This window comes from Moschus berezovskii, chromosome 6, assembly GCF_049115385.1.
Source record: "Moschus berezovskii isolate FMDL1 chromosome 6, NW_MosBer_1.0, whole genome shotgun sequence".
NCBI classification, from domain to species: domain Eukaryota; kingdom Metazoa; phylum Chordata; class Mammalia; order Artiodactyla; family Moschidae; genus Moschus; species Moschus berezovskii.
This window is the reverse complement of record NC_142465.1, coordinates 123411788-123427717: the sequence shown is the minus strand read 5'-3', so window position 1 is coordinate 123427717 and position 15930 is coordinate 123411788. Positions and strand designations below refer to the sequence as shown.

Genomic DNA, 15930 nt, shown 5'->3' with positions numbered 1-15930 from the left:
CTTCTTCACAGGGAAAGGGGGATAGAGGCAAGACAGGCGGGAATGGAGCTGGGGGTGGGCGGTGGTCAGTGCAGGGTGAAGGGGCATCCTGGGGTGGGCAGTTGGCGCTACAGTGCTCAGGTCAGGTGCCTCAGGTTGGGAGTTCTCTGTGGGGGGTGGGGAGGAAGTTGGCCGGACTGCTGGACAGTGATTTGGGGCTGGCAGTAGAAGCTGACAAGCTCAGGTGGCCAGGATGGGCCAGCGCCAGGGGGCAAGGCGGGAAGGAGCAGACAGGAGCCCCAAGGGCTTCTCGCAGAGACACGGTGCGCTGGGCCCGGGAGTCCGGCCCGAGGGCGGAGCGCGGAGGCAGGCCGGTCGGGGCGCTGCGTCGGCTCCGGCCCGGGGATGCCCTGCGCGGCGGCGCTCCCCTCCCCCGCCTCCGGCCTCCCGGGCGGCGCCGCCTCAGGTTTCCGGAGGGGCCGCAGGGCAGCGGCGCGGGGGGGCGGGGGCGTCACGTGCGCCCGGGCCCCGGGCCGGTTGGTCATCCCGCCGGGGAGGGGCCGCGCGCGGCCCAGGCGGGGGCCGGGGTCGGAGCTCCGGACGGGACAGCCGGGAGCCGGGGTCCCCGGCGGCGGCGGCGGCGGCAGCGGCGGCCTGGGGTGCGCGCCGGGTCCCCCCTGTGGATTCCGGGTCCCCGGCCCTCGAGGCGCGGTGTCGGCCAGCCATGAGCTCTCCGTCGCCCGCCCGCAAGGGCTTTTATCGCCAGGAGGTGACCAAGACGGCCTGGGAGGTGCGCGTCGTGTACCAGGATCTGCAGCCCGTGGGCTCGGGCGCCTACGGCGCCGTGTGGTGAGCGCAGGCCGGGCGGGGCGGCCGCGGTGGGGTGTCCCGGCCCCTCGCTGAGCTGTGCGCCCCGCAGCTCGGCGCTGGACAGCCGCACGGGCGCCAAGGTGGCCATCAAGAAGTTGTACCGGCCCTTTCAGTCCGAGCTGTTCGCCAAGCGCGCCTACCGCGAGCTGCGCCTGCTGAAGCACATGCGTCACGAGAACGTGAGTCGCGCCGCCGGGACCCGCGGCCGCGCGCTCCGCTCACCCCGCGCCGGCCCCAGAGCCCGCCCTGGAGGCCCTGGGCTGCTCCTCGGGGTGGCGGGGCGGAGGCCGTGGGTCGGGCCGTGTCCCGAGCGCTCGGATCGCGACGGCGGCTTCCCCAGGTCTCGTCCGCTCTGCCTGGGTCAGTCCCGCGGGTGCCTCTGGCTCTTCGGGGCCTGCTCGCCGCTGGCCCAGGCCGCGGGGACTCCTGCCCTACTCTCTCCAAACCTTGCCTTGAGGCTCGGGGACCTCAGGGGGGAGGAGGGGTTTTCCTGGATGGGTACCACCCCCCCGCCCCGCCCCGCGCTGGCCGGCTGCCCTCTCCCTGCTCCTCCAGCCCCTCTCCTGACTCCAATCTGCCTCCTGAACCCCAGCCCTGGGACTGCGGCAGCTGGGAACACGGAAGAATCGGAGTTGTCAGAGCCCTCAGAGGCCCTGGGTCTCTGATGGTGAAGGGGTTTAGTGTGGAGAATGCTGGGCACCAGCGGGCATGCAGACCCTTCCTGTGATGCCCACCCCCACAATGTGAGGAAGGGCCGGCCACCACCAGGGAGGGATCTCCTCTGTCTCCAGGCCTGCCTGCTGGAGATCCCACGAGGCTGCCCCAAGCCTCCCCCTTCACAGTGCCGGCTGCAGAGGGCCCTTCCCTGCTTCCTCCAAGCAGTTCCTCCTGTGACCCTGAAGACTGCCTGCTTCCCCGCCCGCAAGCCACTCCTGCCCAGTCTGAGGGTGATCTGGGTGCTCAGACCCTGGCCAGTCATGGTGGGCTGGCACCTCCTGGTCCCCATGTCCACCAGGAAACGCCCCTCAGCTCCAGGGCCCACCCACTCAGCACCTCGGGGTAGGACCTGCCCTCTCATTCCCAGGGGGAATCCCCTTCGTGGTGAACACCCGCCAAGCGCCGGCTTTGCTATCTGCAGGCCACACCTGCTCACATGCGGGACTCGTCCCCATGAGGACCGACCCCTCTGCCAGAGCCTTCCTGCGGTCCCCTCCCTCCCAGTCCGTGTTCCCCCCTCGCCCTGGCCTGTCCGCGCGCTCCCTAGGCTCCTGCTCCATGGCCTCCCGGCCCTGTCCTTGCTCAGGCCTCCCCACTGCCGCTGCTCTCTGCCTTCTCTCAGACCTCCTGACCCACAGCAGCTGCCCCCTTAGCTGGGAGGCTCTGCCTTTCATGACCCCGTGTCCCTGAGAAGAGACGGCCTCCGAGAGGCTGAGGCCCCAGTGCTGCCCGTTCTGTGCCCACCTCCGCCCCTTCACCCCAGCCCCTCACCCCCAGTACCGGCCTCTCTGTGCAAGGCAGAGGCCCGGAAGTTTCCATCAACCCAACACGCCTCCCCTGAGCCTCCGGGATCCTTGCTGAGACCGCCTCCTGATGCTCCTCCTGCCTCTGGCCCCTCTCTGGGTGTCCCCTCCTCCCTCACCCGTGTCTGGCCGTGGAGGCTGCGGTGGTCACTGAGCCGCCCCTCCGCCTCGTGTCCACTGTGTCCCCGCACGCAGCAGCACGCCTGCCCAACCCCCTGCAGCGGCTCCTAGGATCAGGGCAGCCCTCACCTGATGTCGCGGGCCCGCTCGGTTTCCTCGGCTTCTCCTTGGCGGCTCCCTGGCCTGGTTCTTGGCCACCTGGCTTCTCTCCCATGTTCCTCAAGTGCTCCGAGCCCTCTGTCTCCTGCCTCGGCCACCATTCGTGTGGCCTCTGCCAGGCCTGCCCCCTGCCCACACACCCACCTGTCCCTCCAGCCGCTTGGATGTGCAGGCGTCACGGGGTCCCTGGAGGCCCAGGTGCCAGCTGCCACACTGCCCGTGTGCTCTGTGTCACCCCCCAAGCAGAGGCCTGTGGGGCCGTGGGTTTGGTCCTAGCGCTACCTGCCTGGACCCCTCTGGTAGAGCTGTGGTCCCTGATAGGGGCTGGCTACCCCCACGCTGGTCCTGGGTCTTCAGTAGGGACAGGAAGCGGGGGGGAGGACGGGCCAAGGGCTGAGCTCCTTAGATGGCTGGGGGCTGCCCCGACTTGAGGCTGCCCCTCCCCCAGAGGGTGCCCGCGGTCTCCATCCAGAAATAGCCTTTGTCTGTGGGCATGTGTGCCAGAGCAAGGTAGAGCTGCCAGTGGGCAGAGCCAGGCCCGTGGGCAGCTGCAGGGGGCTCTCCTGCCGAGAGCAGTGGGTGCCCGAGCCCCTGCCCACCTGGTGCTTGGCCTCCTCCCCAGGTGATTGGGCTGCTGGACGTGTTCACGCCCGATGAGACGCTGGATGACTTCACAGACTTGTGAGTGCCAGCCCGGGGCTGGCAGGGTAGGGAGCTGGTTTTGGATGGCTCCTGGGTGTCAACTTCAGGTTTGGGGTTGGTGGGGGGCCCCTTGCAGGCCTTGCCTTGCAGTCTGGCCTGGGGTCTGCCACATCCCCATGGTGCGGCGGGGTGGACCTGGGCCGCCTCCTCCAGTGCCAGAGGTGTGAATCTTGGCCCCGAGGGTTGTCAGCGGTCCCGTGCTCCGTGCTGGCCCTGAGGCTGTGCCTGTAACTGGAGCTGCTGACCTTTGCCTGTGGGAGGGGAGTGGTGCAGGGGGCCTAGTGCTGTTCTGCGGTGCCCGCCGCATGACTGCCCGAGTGGCTACCCCTGGACTCATGCTCCCCTCGGCTAGGAGCCCAGGGCCCGGCAGGGCACGGGCAGGGGAGACAGGCTCCTCGCCGCCCCACCTCGCGGAAGTCAAGGACGCACACACACTGGCCTGGCGTCCCGGTGGAGCGCTCAGGGTGTCTCCCTGTCTCCCCATCCTGTCCAGCTTGCCCCCCAGTGCAGATGCCCTGTGTTCGCCCCTGTCCAGAGGCACCACTGTCCTTTTTATCGCCCCCTCCCCTGCCTCGAACCTCGGTCTCCCTGGTCACCCTCTGGAAATGCCAAAGCACAGTCCTCACTTGCCTGGCACTGCAGGGCCCACGGGGGGGGCCTGGGGCAGCGCCGTGGGAGGCGGGGACCGCGTGCTGCCGGGTGACGGGGCCCTGTGCGACCCTGAGCGTCTCCGCCGCGTTGTGCCCCGCAGCTACCTGGTGATGCCGTTCATGGGCACCGACCTGGGCAAGCTCATGAAGCACGAGAAGCTGAGTGAGGACCGAGTGCAGTTCCTCGTCTACCAGATGCTCAAGGGGCTGAAGGTGGGGGCAGGGGGCCGTGGGGCTGGGAGGTCCGGCCGGGCTGCGGGTCCCTGTGCGCTGACGGCCGCTGGCCGCTCTCTGTCCCCACAGTACATCCACGCTGCTGGCGTCATCCACAGGGTGAGTCCTGGCCCGGGGGGCGCCTCTCCTGGCTGTGGGTGCAAGGGGCTCCGTCCCAGAGCTGCTGGTCCCACCCCTGAGGGGCACCCCGTCTGCACACAGCCGGGCCTTGGCCCTGCTGGGTGGCACTGCGCTGACAGTGTCCCTCTGCCCCCAGGACCTGAAGCCCGGCAACCTGGCTGTGAACGAGGACTGTGAGCTGAAGGTGTGTGTGGGGCGCTCGGGGTCTCCCCGCACCCGCCTGTCCGCCCGCTGCGCCCCTGCTCTCGGGCCCGGAGGTGGGCTGGCCCAGGCCCATGCGGACGGACCAGACCCCAGCCTTCTGGGCCGTGGCTGGGGTCCGAGGGCGGCACTCGGTGGGGTGGGCTGGGGCACATGCCCATACCCGCTTGAGGAGAAGCGGGGTGGAGGGGGTCTGCACAGAGGCACTGGCCAGGGCTGGGGCGTCCGCAGGGGCAGAGCGCAGGGCAGGAGACCCCCCGGGGCCTGTTTCTGAGGATTGGGGGGCAGGTGCAGCCCGCTCAGCTGGGGGCCCTGGCTGTGACAGGGGGCCCTGCTGGCAGGGTTAGGGGCACGTTGCCGAGACCTCAGCCCCACACGGTTGGCCCGAGGCCCCAGTGTTCCCGGGCCCCTTGGGGTCTTCTGGGCCACAGTCGGCCCGCCCCCTCCCCGCCCCGCTTTGCCCCCCACCCCCTCTGGCTCTGGCCGTAGATCCTGGACTTCGGCCTGGCCCGGCAGGCAGACAGCGAGATGACCGGCTACGTGGTGACTCGGTGGTACCGCGCGCCCGAGGTCATCTTGAACTGGATGCACTACACGCAGACGGGTGAGGAGGTGCCCGCCCGCGCCCTGCTCCATGGCGGTCCGTGGTGGCGGCTCCGTGGGGAGGCTCGGAGCTGGGTGGGGGGGTGGCTGGCCAGATGGCTCCGGTACCCACGACCCCTCCACCGCCCCCACCCCTGCCTGTGTCTCCCCCTCCCCAGTCTGTGTGTGCCCCCCTCCCCAGCCCGCGGAGCCCTGACGTAGGGGCTTCTGTCTCAGTGGACATCTGGTCCGTGGGCTGCATCATGGCCGAGATGATCACAGGGAAGACGCTCTTCAAAGGCAACGACCGTATCCTACATCGAGGGCCGGGCTGGGGCTTACCCTGCAGCTGGGGCTGGGTGTGGGGGGCTTACCCTGCAGCTGGGGGGACACCTTCCGGGAGCAGGTGGGTGGGCGAGCCCCGCCTCTGGTCCGATCTGTACTCCTGACCTCAGCCAAGACCTGGACCAGCTAAAGGAGATCATGAAGGTGACAGGGACGCCTCCCGCAGAGTTTGTGCAGAGGCTGCAAAGTGACGAGGTCAGCCGGGAGCCAGGTGGGGGCTGGGGACGGGCCCGGGACTGGCCCCTCACACTCTGCTCCCGCGCAGGCCAAGAACTACATGAAGGGCCTCCCTGAGCTGGAGAAGAAGGATTTTGCCTCCGTCCTGACCAACGCGAGCCCCCTGGGTAGGTGGGGCTGGGGTGGGTGTGGGTCCGGGATCTGGGACGCTGCCCTCCGCTGGCCTGACCTGCCCTCCCCACAGCCGTGAGCCTCCTGGAGAAAATGCTGGTGCTGGACGCGGAGCGGCGGGTGACGGCGGCCGAGGCGCTGGCCCACCCTTACTTCGAGTCGCTGCACGACACGGAGGACGAGCCCCAGGCCCAGAAGTACGACGAGTCCTTTGATGACGTGGACCGCACGCTGGACGAGTGGAAGCGTGAGTGGGGGCCCCGGGTCAGCTGTGCATGTGGCCAGGTTTAGGGTCCCGGGTCCCCCCTCCCCGGGATGCAGGTTCAGCAAGGAACGCAGCAGGAGGTCAGAAGGCAGATCCAGGCACTGGGTCTCTCCCGGCGCCTGGAGTGGCCAGCGTGCCCATCCACGTCTAGGCCAGGGCCCGGGCTGCCCTGGAGCCCCTCGGAACCCCTCCCCAGGCCTGTACTCGGACTTCTTGGATCTCCTGGCCTTTTTGCCCCTTTGAGGACCCCTCCTACCACACAGCCACACAGCACCCTTGTCCTGCTGGGAGGGTCAGGTCCGCGTCAGGCAGCCTGTCTGCCCTCCACCTTCCTCAGCACCCCTGGCCCATCCCTTCCAGCCCACTGAGCACCCCCACCTGTGCTCTATGCCTCCAAGCTTTGTGTCAGCTGTCCCCTTAGACCGAGGGCCCTGCTGGTCTTTGAGGGCTGCCTACCCCTGCTCAGCCTGAGGCTGGGCTCAGGGACACCTGCCTGGTCCCCGGGACACCCCCTGCCGGGTCCCTGATGCCCCATGCTGGATCAGGCCTCGTCTAGCATGTGGTCTCTCTGCGGCTTCGGGCCCCCCAGAGGGAGCGGGGACACAGCATTAGGGCCGCTGGAGCTGCGGGTCTGCTGGCTGCTGTCTGAGACCCCGTCCTAGCCAAGCCTCAGGCCAGCGGCGTGGTCTTAGACACAGAGGAGGGGGCAGAGCCGGGTGGCCGTGCTGCCCACACCGAGCTCCTTAGGGTCACTGGGTCCTCAGTGCCACCAGTGGGGGCTTCACCCTTGTCTGTGCTGCTTTGTGCTTATACGTTTTCTGTTCCTAAAAAAACACCGGAAAACCAAAACCCGCGGGCCACAGGATCCTGTCTGTGGTTCCTGCCCCAAACTGTAGTAAGAGCTTTTGCTTTTACTACAGACCATGTTTGTGGTTAAGTCCCTGGTCAGGAATTTAAGCTCATCACTTCCTGTCTCCCTGGGAAAGGCCATTCTTCCAGCAAGGGCTCCTCCACACGGACCTTCCCTGTGTGGCCTGGCCCGTCTCTGCATAAGGGTCAGACGGACGGCCTGGGAGGCACCCCACGGGTGGGAACACAACCGTACCGCTCACTGGGCCAACCACACAGACCACACGCTGTCGAGGCACGGTCCTCTGAACGGAGCTCTGGGAGCCCCAGTGGTCCCCCAGATGGGCGCTCTCCCGGCCCAGCGAGTGTAGGCACGCTGGGGGAGGCGGGGCAGCGTCCCCTCCACTGGGACCGCCCACTCTGGGCATGGTGCAGGGAACATGGGGACCAGTGAGGAAGCCCGAGATGCAGGTGGTCAGTGGGAATTTCACTCTTGTTTGAGGCTTCATAGATGTTCTGGATTCAGAAGCTGGAACGTCCTGGTGGGACCCGGCGCAGCGCCACTCGAGTGAACACATTGGTTTATGTTCCTGCAACGTCCTCTGTTCACGGAGGCAGGCTGTGGGGCCAGAGCCACTCTAGGGGCCGTGGGTGTGGGCTGCAGGCGTCCCATCAGGGCGGACAGTCCCTGTGGATGGACACGGGTGGGCTCGCACATGTGGAGCAAAGGAGCTCCCTTGGTGCCTAAGCCCTGGCAGTGAGCTCCAGGTGTAATTTAGAGGGGCAGTGAGCCCCTCAGTCAGTGCCCTGTGCTCTGGGCCCGGGAGTCTTCCCCATCCCCCCGAGTGGAGTCTCAGGACTCGTCACTGGTCCGGGCGAGCACTTGGCCTTGGTCGCTGGTGTTGATCCTTGGTGTGCACTGTAGACCTGTCCGATGGGTGGTGCGCTCCTTCTCCTGAAACTCTGTCCTTCTGGCCCCAGGTGTCACATATAAAGAGGTGCTCAGCTTCAAGCCTCCCCGGCAGCTGGGGGCCAAGGTCTCCAAGGAGACGGCCTTGTGAAGACTCCTGGGCCCTGGCTGGGGCTCCACCTGGACGGGAGATCCCGTCTGCCACTGTGACCCTGGCTGAGGCTGGAGTCCCTGTGCTCCACGGAACCTCTCTTGGAAGCCTGTTCCTCTGCTCGCAAACCCCATCTCAGCCTAACCTTGGAGGAGCATCTGGACTTTCTGGACAGGATGCCCACCTGACCTGGGGCTGGGCTCTGACCCTGCCAGCAGCGGTCCCCGCCCCCAGGATGCACCAGAAGCTTCAGAGCCAGTGGGGTGGGATGGGGTTTGGGGTCAGGTCCTGGCCTCTGGCCCTGCCTTCTCTGAGCTGTGCTGAGAAGGAAGGACAGGATGCCGACTCAGGGATGCGTCCCCTGCGGGCGTTCACGTGGACGCTTCTCCACCTCCAGCCTGGAGTGTACATTGGCCGCATGGTGTGGCCCCTCGGTTGCAGGAAATAAACCGTTTTGTAGGTCCCCCTGTTTCACTTCCTGATTCCCGGGCTGGAGCGCCACCTTTAGGTTTGTGTTGGGAGTACGGAGGCTGGTCCGGGAGTTTCTGTCCACCCTGAGCCACTGGGCCTGGGCAATCCTTCCCTCCCAGGTCACAAAGCTGACCCCCCCAACCTGTGTCAGTGAGCCTCAAGCCTGGAGTCCCCAAGTTAGGGCTTGGCCCCGCCCTTCTTGTGGGGTTGTTGTTGGGTAGTCAAGTGCTCAGTGCTGTCTGACTCCTTGCGACCCCATGGACTGTAGCCCGCCAGGCTCCTCTGTCCATGGCATTCTCCAGGTAAAAATACTGGAGTGGGTTGCTGTTTCCTTCCTCTAATCTTGGACCCTGGAGCCAGATGCAGGGCAGGGGTGAGGGGGTCAAGGTCCAACTCAGGTGTCAACTCTGGGGTCCCCGCACCCTCTAAGGCCAGGTTCTTGGGGTGGCAGGGTCACGCAAGGCGCTCGTGGCTTCTCGGGGGCCGAGATACCTGTGCTGTAGCAGAGGGCGGTTTCTGTGCCCCTCTTACTGTCGCAGGCCCAGCCATACCCTTCCGGCGCTGGCGAGCCCGCGGAGCCCTCTGCTGGCCGTTGCGGAGGACTTGCCGATGGACCAGGGGCCACCCTGGGGCTCCTCCCAACTGCCTCCCTCGGCAGGAGCGCGCAGGGCGGGATTAGCCCGGCTTCCTTCTCCCGGCCTCGCCCACAGCTGGTTCAACCGAATATACGGTCAAGTCAAGTTGCCACAGTGGATACCGCCCGTCTCAGCCTAGGCCCGCCCGCGGCCCTGACGCAGGCGTTCAGCCATCCCGGCGGGGCCGCTTCCGAGCTGCTCTGATTGGCTCCGGGGCGGGCACGCCTTCCGCAGCCCCGCGCGGCCAGGGGCCCACGCGGGCAGGCACCCCGGCCGGGACGGGGGTGTTGCGAGCGAGGCCGCGGGCGGCGGGGCAGTGCCAGGGCCTCCCTCTGCAGCTGCCCCGCCGTGGGGGTGGTCCCGGTACGGCTGGGGCGACCGACGACCGGAGTGAGCCCGCCCGCCCAGGGCCCCGCCCCGCCCCCCCGAGACCCGCTTAGAAGGTCTGCCCTGCGGGCCCAGCCCCGGCCCAGGGGCTCAGTCCCCCGAAGCCCTCGGTTTGAGGCCGGGGGCTCCCTGTATCCTCCTGTCTCTGACCCTCTCCTTGGCTGGGCCTGCGCCTCCCTCGCGGGCCGCCTTCCTTCACGCTCACCCCTCCCTCGCCCGGACCCCCGTCTGTTGGCCCCCTCCCTGGCTTTCCCCACGCGGTGCCGCTCCTGTTCGGCTTCTCAGCCACAGCGCTGACCCCCCCGAGTCCCCCGCTTTTCTGCCAGGGGTCTTCCCGGAGCTTCAATCGGACACTTCTTGCGCCTCGGCGGCAGCGCTGCACGGCAGCCCCGGCCGGCCTGAGTCCCGGCCCCCATCCCCGGGCGAGTCTGTCTCATTGCCTCGCTCCCGCGGACGCTCGGCCTCGCGCTCCTTCCCTTCTCCCTGAGCCCTCTCTGCGGGGCCTCGGGCAAAGCGGGGCGGCGATGGGCAACCGCTGTGTCTGAGCCGCGGCGCGGGGTCTGGGCAGGCCTGGAGGAGGCCCGGGGCGGGGGCCGCGGACCCGTGTGGCGCGCCGCGACAGCCCGTGGAGCTTGGGCACACTGGCCGTCCCGCTTCGCACCGGGCCGCTCGTACCCCCGCATGGGCGCGAGGCCGAGAGCCCGCCCTTGGCGCCGGAGGAGGGGGAAAGGGAACCGCCGGCGGCGGGAAGGGACGCGCGCGGAGCCGGAGGGGCTCAGTCCTGGGCCCGCCCTGATGCGTCGGGGCGGGGACTGGGGCAGCCGGAGGCGGGCGCATGGCAGGCCCGCGTGAGACAAGCCGGAAGCCAGGGCTCGAGAGCTCCCCGGGCGTCCCCGGCCTGGCTCTATGGCCAGCTGGGGCTGGGGCCTCCTTCCCGTCTGGGCTTCCTGAGATCCCGTCTGGGTTTCCTGAGATCCCGGTCCGGCTCCGGTGGCTCCCCTGCTGCTCCCTGGAGTTGCCAAGAGGGACGGGTGGCACACTGACCTGCCTGTGAGCGGGAGTGTTGGGTCCTGCCCACCCTGAGTGGCCCACAGTGACCCCGGGCGGGCCATGGGGACCGCACTTGTGTCCCACGAGGACATGACCGCCACGCGGCTGCTCTGGGACGAGTAAGTGGGGCCTGGCAGAGGGAGAGGCGGGGGGTGAAGACAGAGGCTCCGGACGCTGAGCGCTCTGTCCACTCAGCCCAGAGTGTGAGATTGAATGTCCTGAGCGCCTAACCACTGCCCTGGAGCGCCTGCAGCAGCATGGTCTGGAGCAAAGGTGTCTGCGGCTGGTAGCCCGTGAGGCCTTGGAGGAGGAGCTGAGCCTGGTGCACAGGTCAGATGGGAGCGGGCCTGCCCAGCCTGCGGTTCCTGCACACAGAGCCTCCCCCAAGCCTCAGTTTCCCTGGTGGGTGGGTAGGTGAGCGAGCAATGAGGCGGGCACTCCTTCTCTCCTCTACCTGCTCTGCCCGGCGACCCTGCCTTGCCTGCCTGCCTGCCTCTTTGCAGCCCCGAGTACGTGGCGCTGTTGCGGGGGACCCAGGCCTTGGGCACCAGGGAGCTCCAGGCCCTGTCCAAGCAGTTCGATGCCGTCTACCTCCATCCGGTGCGTGCCCTGGCTAACCCACCTGCCCAGTCACACATCCAGTGCTTGTACCTGGTCACAGCCAACGCTCCCGTGTACTATACCCCGTTGGCTGCCACTGCAGGTACCCGGGACTGGCCTGGCCAGTTCTGCTCACTGCTTGGTGCCCTGTAACCTGGCATAGGCCTTGGTAAAGCCTGTGAGGGATGGGGGGCCAGGGGCTGACCTGGACCCTTGGCCCCGCAGAGTACCTTCCACTGTGCCCGGCTGGCCGCGGGGGCCGCGCTGCAGCTGGTGGACGCGGTGCTGACGGGAGCTGTGCGCAACGGGCTCGCCCTGGTGAGGTGAGCGCGGCCCCCTCCCCGACCTGCAGGGGGCCTTGTGAAGGCACAATGACCCTGACCCGCCCCACGCTCACCGCCAGGCCTCCTGGGCACCACAGCCAGAGGGCTACTGCCAACGGATTCTGCATCTTCAACAACGTAGCCATAGCAGCCAAACACGCCCAGCAGAAGCACGGGTTGCGCAGGTTTGTGCCAGTCCGGCTGCAGTGTAAGACCCAGGCCAGACGGGACGCAGGGACAGAGGGGCCCCTTCCCATCCTGGGCCTGGCTCCCGGCCAGGAGTGGGAGGCCCGGCCCCTCAGCGACCCCAGAACTGTCTGTCCCAGGATCCTCATCGTTGACTGGGATGTCCATCATGGTCAGGGCATCCAGTACATCTTCGAGGATGACCCCAGGTAAGCGGGGGGCTCCCTGCTACCCCACTTTTCAGGATGAGCACAGCCTGAGAGGGGAGACACGTCTGTGTGCTCGGCGGCTAGGGGGCAGGGGTCAGGGTTTTGCCAGGAGCCCTGAGGCTGAGGGGCCTGACCTCTGACCCTGGCTGGCTGTTGCAGCGTCCTTTACTTCTCCTGGCACCGCTACGAGCACGGGCATTTCTGGCCGTGTCTGCGGGAGTCAGATGCTGATGCTGTCGGGCGGGGGCGGGGCCTTGGCTTCACTGTCAACCTGCCCTGGAACCAGGTACTGGCCCCCCTGGACCCCCCCCCCATTTCCCAGCCTATGTTCTCCTAACCCGTGTGTAGTCCAGGGCCTCCAGCCAGAACCACTCCCAGAAGCTGGGCCTGGGGTTGAAGACCCTGCAGTCGTCCCTGGCAGGGCTGCTCTGACGTCCCTTGGCTGCAGGTCGGGATGGGAAATGCTGACTACGTGGCAGCCTTCCTGCACGTGCTGCTGCCCCTGGCCTTTGAGGTGACTCCGGCGGGGTGGAGGCAGGAGGGGAGGGGGATTCGGTACCCAGAGCCCCCTCCCACCAGAGTGGAACAGGACTCTTGGGGGTTAGGAGGGTCTCTCTGGAGGGGCCTCCCCTCTGCCTCTGCTCCAGCTTCTTTTCTGCCCCTTCCCACTGGGCCTTGCCTGCAGTTCGACCCTGAGCTGGTCCTAGTCTCCGCAGGATTTGACTCAGCCATCGGCGATCCTGAGGTGAGGGCCTGGCCTGGCTGCCAGGTGAGGGCCTGGAGGGCTTTTGGGGCCCCGGGCCAGGCCCTCCTCACGCCCGGCTTTGGCTGCAGGGGCAGATGCTGGCCACACCGGAGTGCTTCTCCCACCTCACACAGCTGCTGCAGGTGCTGGCTGGCGGCCGGGTCTGCGCCGTGCTGGAGGTGACCGTGGTGAGGGGGAGGGTGCCTGGGCCAGAGGCCAGGGTACCGTCAGAGGTTGCTGCCGTGTGGGGCGGGGCTCCTGCCGGGGCCCTGAGCCCCCTGCCCTGTTGTGTCACTGTTTCCTCCTCCTCCCAGGGCGGCTACCACCTGGAGTCCCTCTCCCAGTCCGTGTGCATGATGGTGCGAGCGCTGCTGGGCGACCCTGCCCTGCCCTTGTCAGGGCCCATGGAGCCCCATGGCAGGTGTGGGGCCGGGAGGAGCAAGGGTGGGAAGGGCCAGGGTGGGAGGTCGGGCCTCATGACCCTGCTTCTCCTCGCAGCGCCCTGGAGTCCCTCCAGCGAGTGCGGGCAGCCCAGGCCCCTCACTGGGTGAGCCTCCAGCCGCAAGGTCAGCCTGACTTGGGTCGGCAGGTGGGATGGCGCCTCAGGCTCCCGTCGGTGGCTGACTCTGAACCACCCTGTACCCCTAGGTGCCGCCCCTGTACTAAGCCCTGGAACCCCCTGCCCAGAGGGGAGGCCCTCGCCACTGCCGCCAGGGGAGCCCGAATTCAAGGCAGCGGGGACCCAGGCCGCTGCTGCTCTGAGCTCGCTCCTGGACCAGCTGCGCCTCCACCCCACACCTCCTGTCCGAGTGGCTGTTGCCCTGACTGCGCCAGACACAGGCCTGGCCCTGCCCCCGGATGTCCTCTGTGAGGAGGGGTCACTGCCGCAGGAGGAGACGCAGGCCTGGGCCAGGTGGGCAGGGAGGGCCTGGGGGAGGGACCAGGCCGTGTCTGCACATGTGTCTGAGTCTCAGCTGTGGTCTGCGTGTCACGCCGTCTCCTCGTGTCCCCCGGGTTTGTCCACCACAGGCCACATGAGGCCCTGGCCCAGGACGAGGCCCTCGCTGCACTCGGGAAGGTCCTGTACCTCTTGGACAGGATCCTGGATGGGCAGGTGGGGGCAACTGGGAGTCAGGGCAGGGCTGGGTGGTACAGAACCATGTCGATGTGAGTGTTGCTTTGTGCCCAGGATCCTTCCCAGAATAGCCCCCAGGGACAGAGTTCAGGAGCACCCCTCAGTTCCCTCAAGGAAATTCTCTTGGCAGAGAGGTGAAGGGGATGACCTGTAGTTTTAAACGTCTTATTTTCAGGAGTGAAGCAGTTGAAGCAATTTGACTTCAGGTTGCACAGATGATACCCCGTAGCCAGGGGCAAAGAAGGGACAGATGGGTATGTTTACCCGGCTTGGGAGTTGCCCTTTACACCTGTTACCCACCCCACAGGTGAGCAGTGGCATGGTAGCCACCCCAGTCCCTGCTGCAGCTTCCACCCTGGACGTGGCTGTTCGGTATGGCCTGTCCCACGGAGCCCAGAGGTAAGCCTCTCCTGGCTGGTCTGAGGTTCCAAGGCAGGGTTCGTGGGCTGGCCGCGTGGGAAGGGCTCTGGAAATGGGCTCCAGGTGGGGTGAGTGCAGCTCATCCAGGGGCCAACTCTTCCTCCAGGCTGCTCTGTGTGGCCGTGGGACAGCTGGATCGGCCCCCGGATCTCACCGATGACGGGTATGACTCTCGGGTCATGTGTACATCCAGTTTCACAAGTGGGTGGGTGAGCACATCACCTTGGATTCCTGGGTGACAGGTGGGTGGGGCCTCCTGCAGCTGGAATTCCAGAAGGGCCCCCTGGGAGCAATGCCAGGAGGGTCTCCAGCACGGAGGGTCAGCAGTCCTAGCATCTCTGCCCGAGCTGCTCCTCATCTGTCTGGGCTCTGGAGGGTGGGCGGCACCTCACGCATGAACACGTGAATCCATATGCTTGCTCTCCCCTGGAAGGAGGGATCTATGGCTGCACATTGGCGGCGAGGAGGCAACTGCCCCGTCCATGTTCCGTGTCTGTGTGCCACTGCCGGTGGTGAGTGGGGGCTCACAGGGCAGGGCAGTTGCTGCTCACTAGCACTGGCATGAGGGCCAGACTCCGGGCCTTTACCTGCCGTTCCTGGCAGGACTGTGGGTGTCTGCCCACCCAAGACTGGGAGGTGGGGTGACCCGAGCCGGCCAGAGTTCCCTGGATGATGGGCTGGGCTATGCCGCTGTCACGCCTATAGACGACTGGTGGGTTCCTGCGCTGTGTCCTGGCCCTGGTGCTGCCCCTGGCCTACAGCTTCCAGCCTGACCTGGTGCTGGTGGCGCTGGGGCCGGCCCATGGCCTGCGGGACCCCCAGGCGGCACTCCTGGCTGCAATGCTTCGGGGCCCGGCAAGCGGCCGAGTCTTCGCCCTTGTGGATGAGGTGAGTTGGGTGGGGTGGACCTGCTATGGGGTGGGAGGCAGGGAGAAACCAGTGACTCACGGCTTCCACCTCTGCTGCTGGCCCAGGAATCCACACCCCAGCTTGCGACAGTCCTGGCCAGGGTGCTGAACGGGGAGGCACCCCCCAGCCTGGGCCCCTTCTCCATGGCCGCCCCAGAGGACACGCAGGCCCTGATGGACCTGAGAGCGCGGCTGGAGCCAAGGTGGAAGATGCTGCGGGTGGCTGGTGAGGCTGCGGGGTCAGACTCAGGCTGAATGCGTGGGGCCTTGGGCGACAGCTGCCTTCGGGCTCTGCGGGGAGAGGGGCTCGCGTCCCGGGGAGCGGGGTGCTGCCCTGAACCAGCTCATGGCCCTGTCAAGCAGTTGTGCCCCGCTTCTCAGCGCCACCTTGAGTGCTGTGGTCTGGCAGCGTGAAGTCGGCCAGGGTGGGAGTATCTACACCGTGGAAGAGACACTACGCACCAGTCCCCCGGGAGCCTGTTGTTAACCGTGCGCGAGCACGTCTCTGCGTGAGGCCTCCGACCTGAAGGCCGGGCCGTGGGCCTGCCCAGGACCCGGGCTCAGGGGCTCGGGACCCCAGTCCCGGCGCCAGCCTCTACACGGACGGCCCCGCCCCGGCTCCCTCCTCCCAGCCGTCAGTAAAAGTAGGTTAAGCCAAAGTCTGACTCTGCCTCTTTATTGAGCCCCGTATATCGGCCTCGCTCGGTTCCGGCTGTCTCCCCGCGGCGGGAATGTGGACCCAGGCGGGAAGTGCTGGCGGACGCGGCCTCCAGGCTCCGCCCCCGGAGACGCAGTTCCGGCGCGCTCGCGCCTGCTGGCGGGCTGGTCGCGCGGCGGTGACGCGTTTGCGGCGGCG

The 15930-nt window shown here is 67.4% G+C and overlaps 2 protein-coding genes across 4 annotated transcripts; both read left to right on the top strand.

Moving 5' to 3' along the window:
• Positions 1-399: 399 nt before the first annotated feature.
• MAPK12 (mitogen-activated protein kinase 12) lies at positions 400-8468 on the top strand. The gene is given in 13 exon segments (XM_088837589.1): positions 400-828; positions 899-1028; positions 3271-3329; positions 4102-4213; positions 4304-4333; positions 4491-4538; positions 5045-5166; positions 5168-5302; positions 5304-5446; positions 5598-5677; positions 5748-5826; positions 5904-6077; positions 7926-8468. Coding segments are annotated over 13 exon segments (1317 nt in total). The 5' UTR covers positions 400-703; the 3' UTR covers positions 8006-8468.
• Positions 8469-9468: 1000 nt separating this feature from the next.
• On the top strand, positions 9469-15733 carry HDAC10 (histone deacetylase 10). Of its 3 annotated transcripts, XM_055396379.2 has the most exons (20): positions 9469-10667; positions 10744-10878; positions 11052-11148; positions 11374-11471; positions 11552-11656; positions 11798-11866; positions 12026-12152; positions 12315-12380; positions 12552-12611; positions 12701-12790; positions 12926-13032; positions 13110-13177; positions 13260-13524; positions 13641-13725; positions 14054-14145; positions 14273-14329; positions 14600-14678; positions 14872-15054; positions 15141-15300; positions 15456-15733. In XM_055396379.2, the coding sequence occupies exons 1-20, from the start codon at positions 10609-10611 to the stop codon at positions 15464-15466; spliced, it is 2013 nt and encodes a 670-aa protein (XP_055252354.2). In that variant the 5' UTR covers positions 9469-10608; the 3' UTR covers positions 15467-15733. The 3 variants fall into 3 exon arrangements, with proteins under 3 accessions (XP_055252354.2, XP_055252353.2, XP_055252355.2); XM_055396378.2 differs by lacking the exon at positions 15456-15733 and having other exon boundaries at positions 15141-15329; XM_055396380.2 differs by lacking the exons at positions 15141-15300; positions 15456-15733 and having other exon boundaries at positions 14770-15015.
• Positions 15734-15930: the final 197 nt, after the last annotated feature.

Coding starts and splice junctions, on each gene's coding strand:
- HDAC10 (XM_055396378.2), top strand. CDS start 10,609: ATGGGGACCGCACTTGTGTCCCACGAGGACATGACCGCCACGCGGCTG. Junction 12,153..12,314: donor TCAACCTGCCCTGGAACCAG/GTACTGGCCCCC, acceptor CCTTGGCTGCAG/GTCGGGATGGGAAATGCTGA. Junction 14,146..14,272: donor CTGTCCCACGGAGCCCAGAG/GTAAGCCTCTCC, acceptor CTCTTCCTCCAG/GCTGCTCTGTGTGGCCGTGG.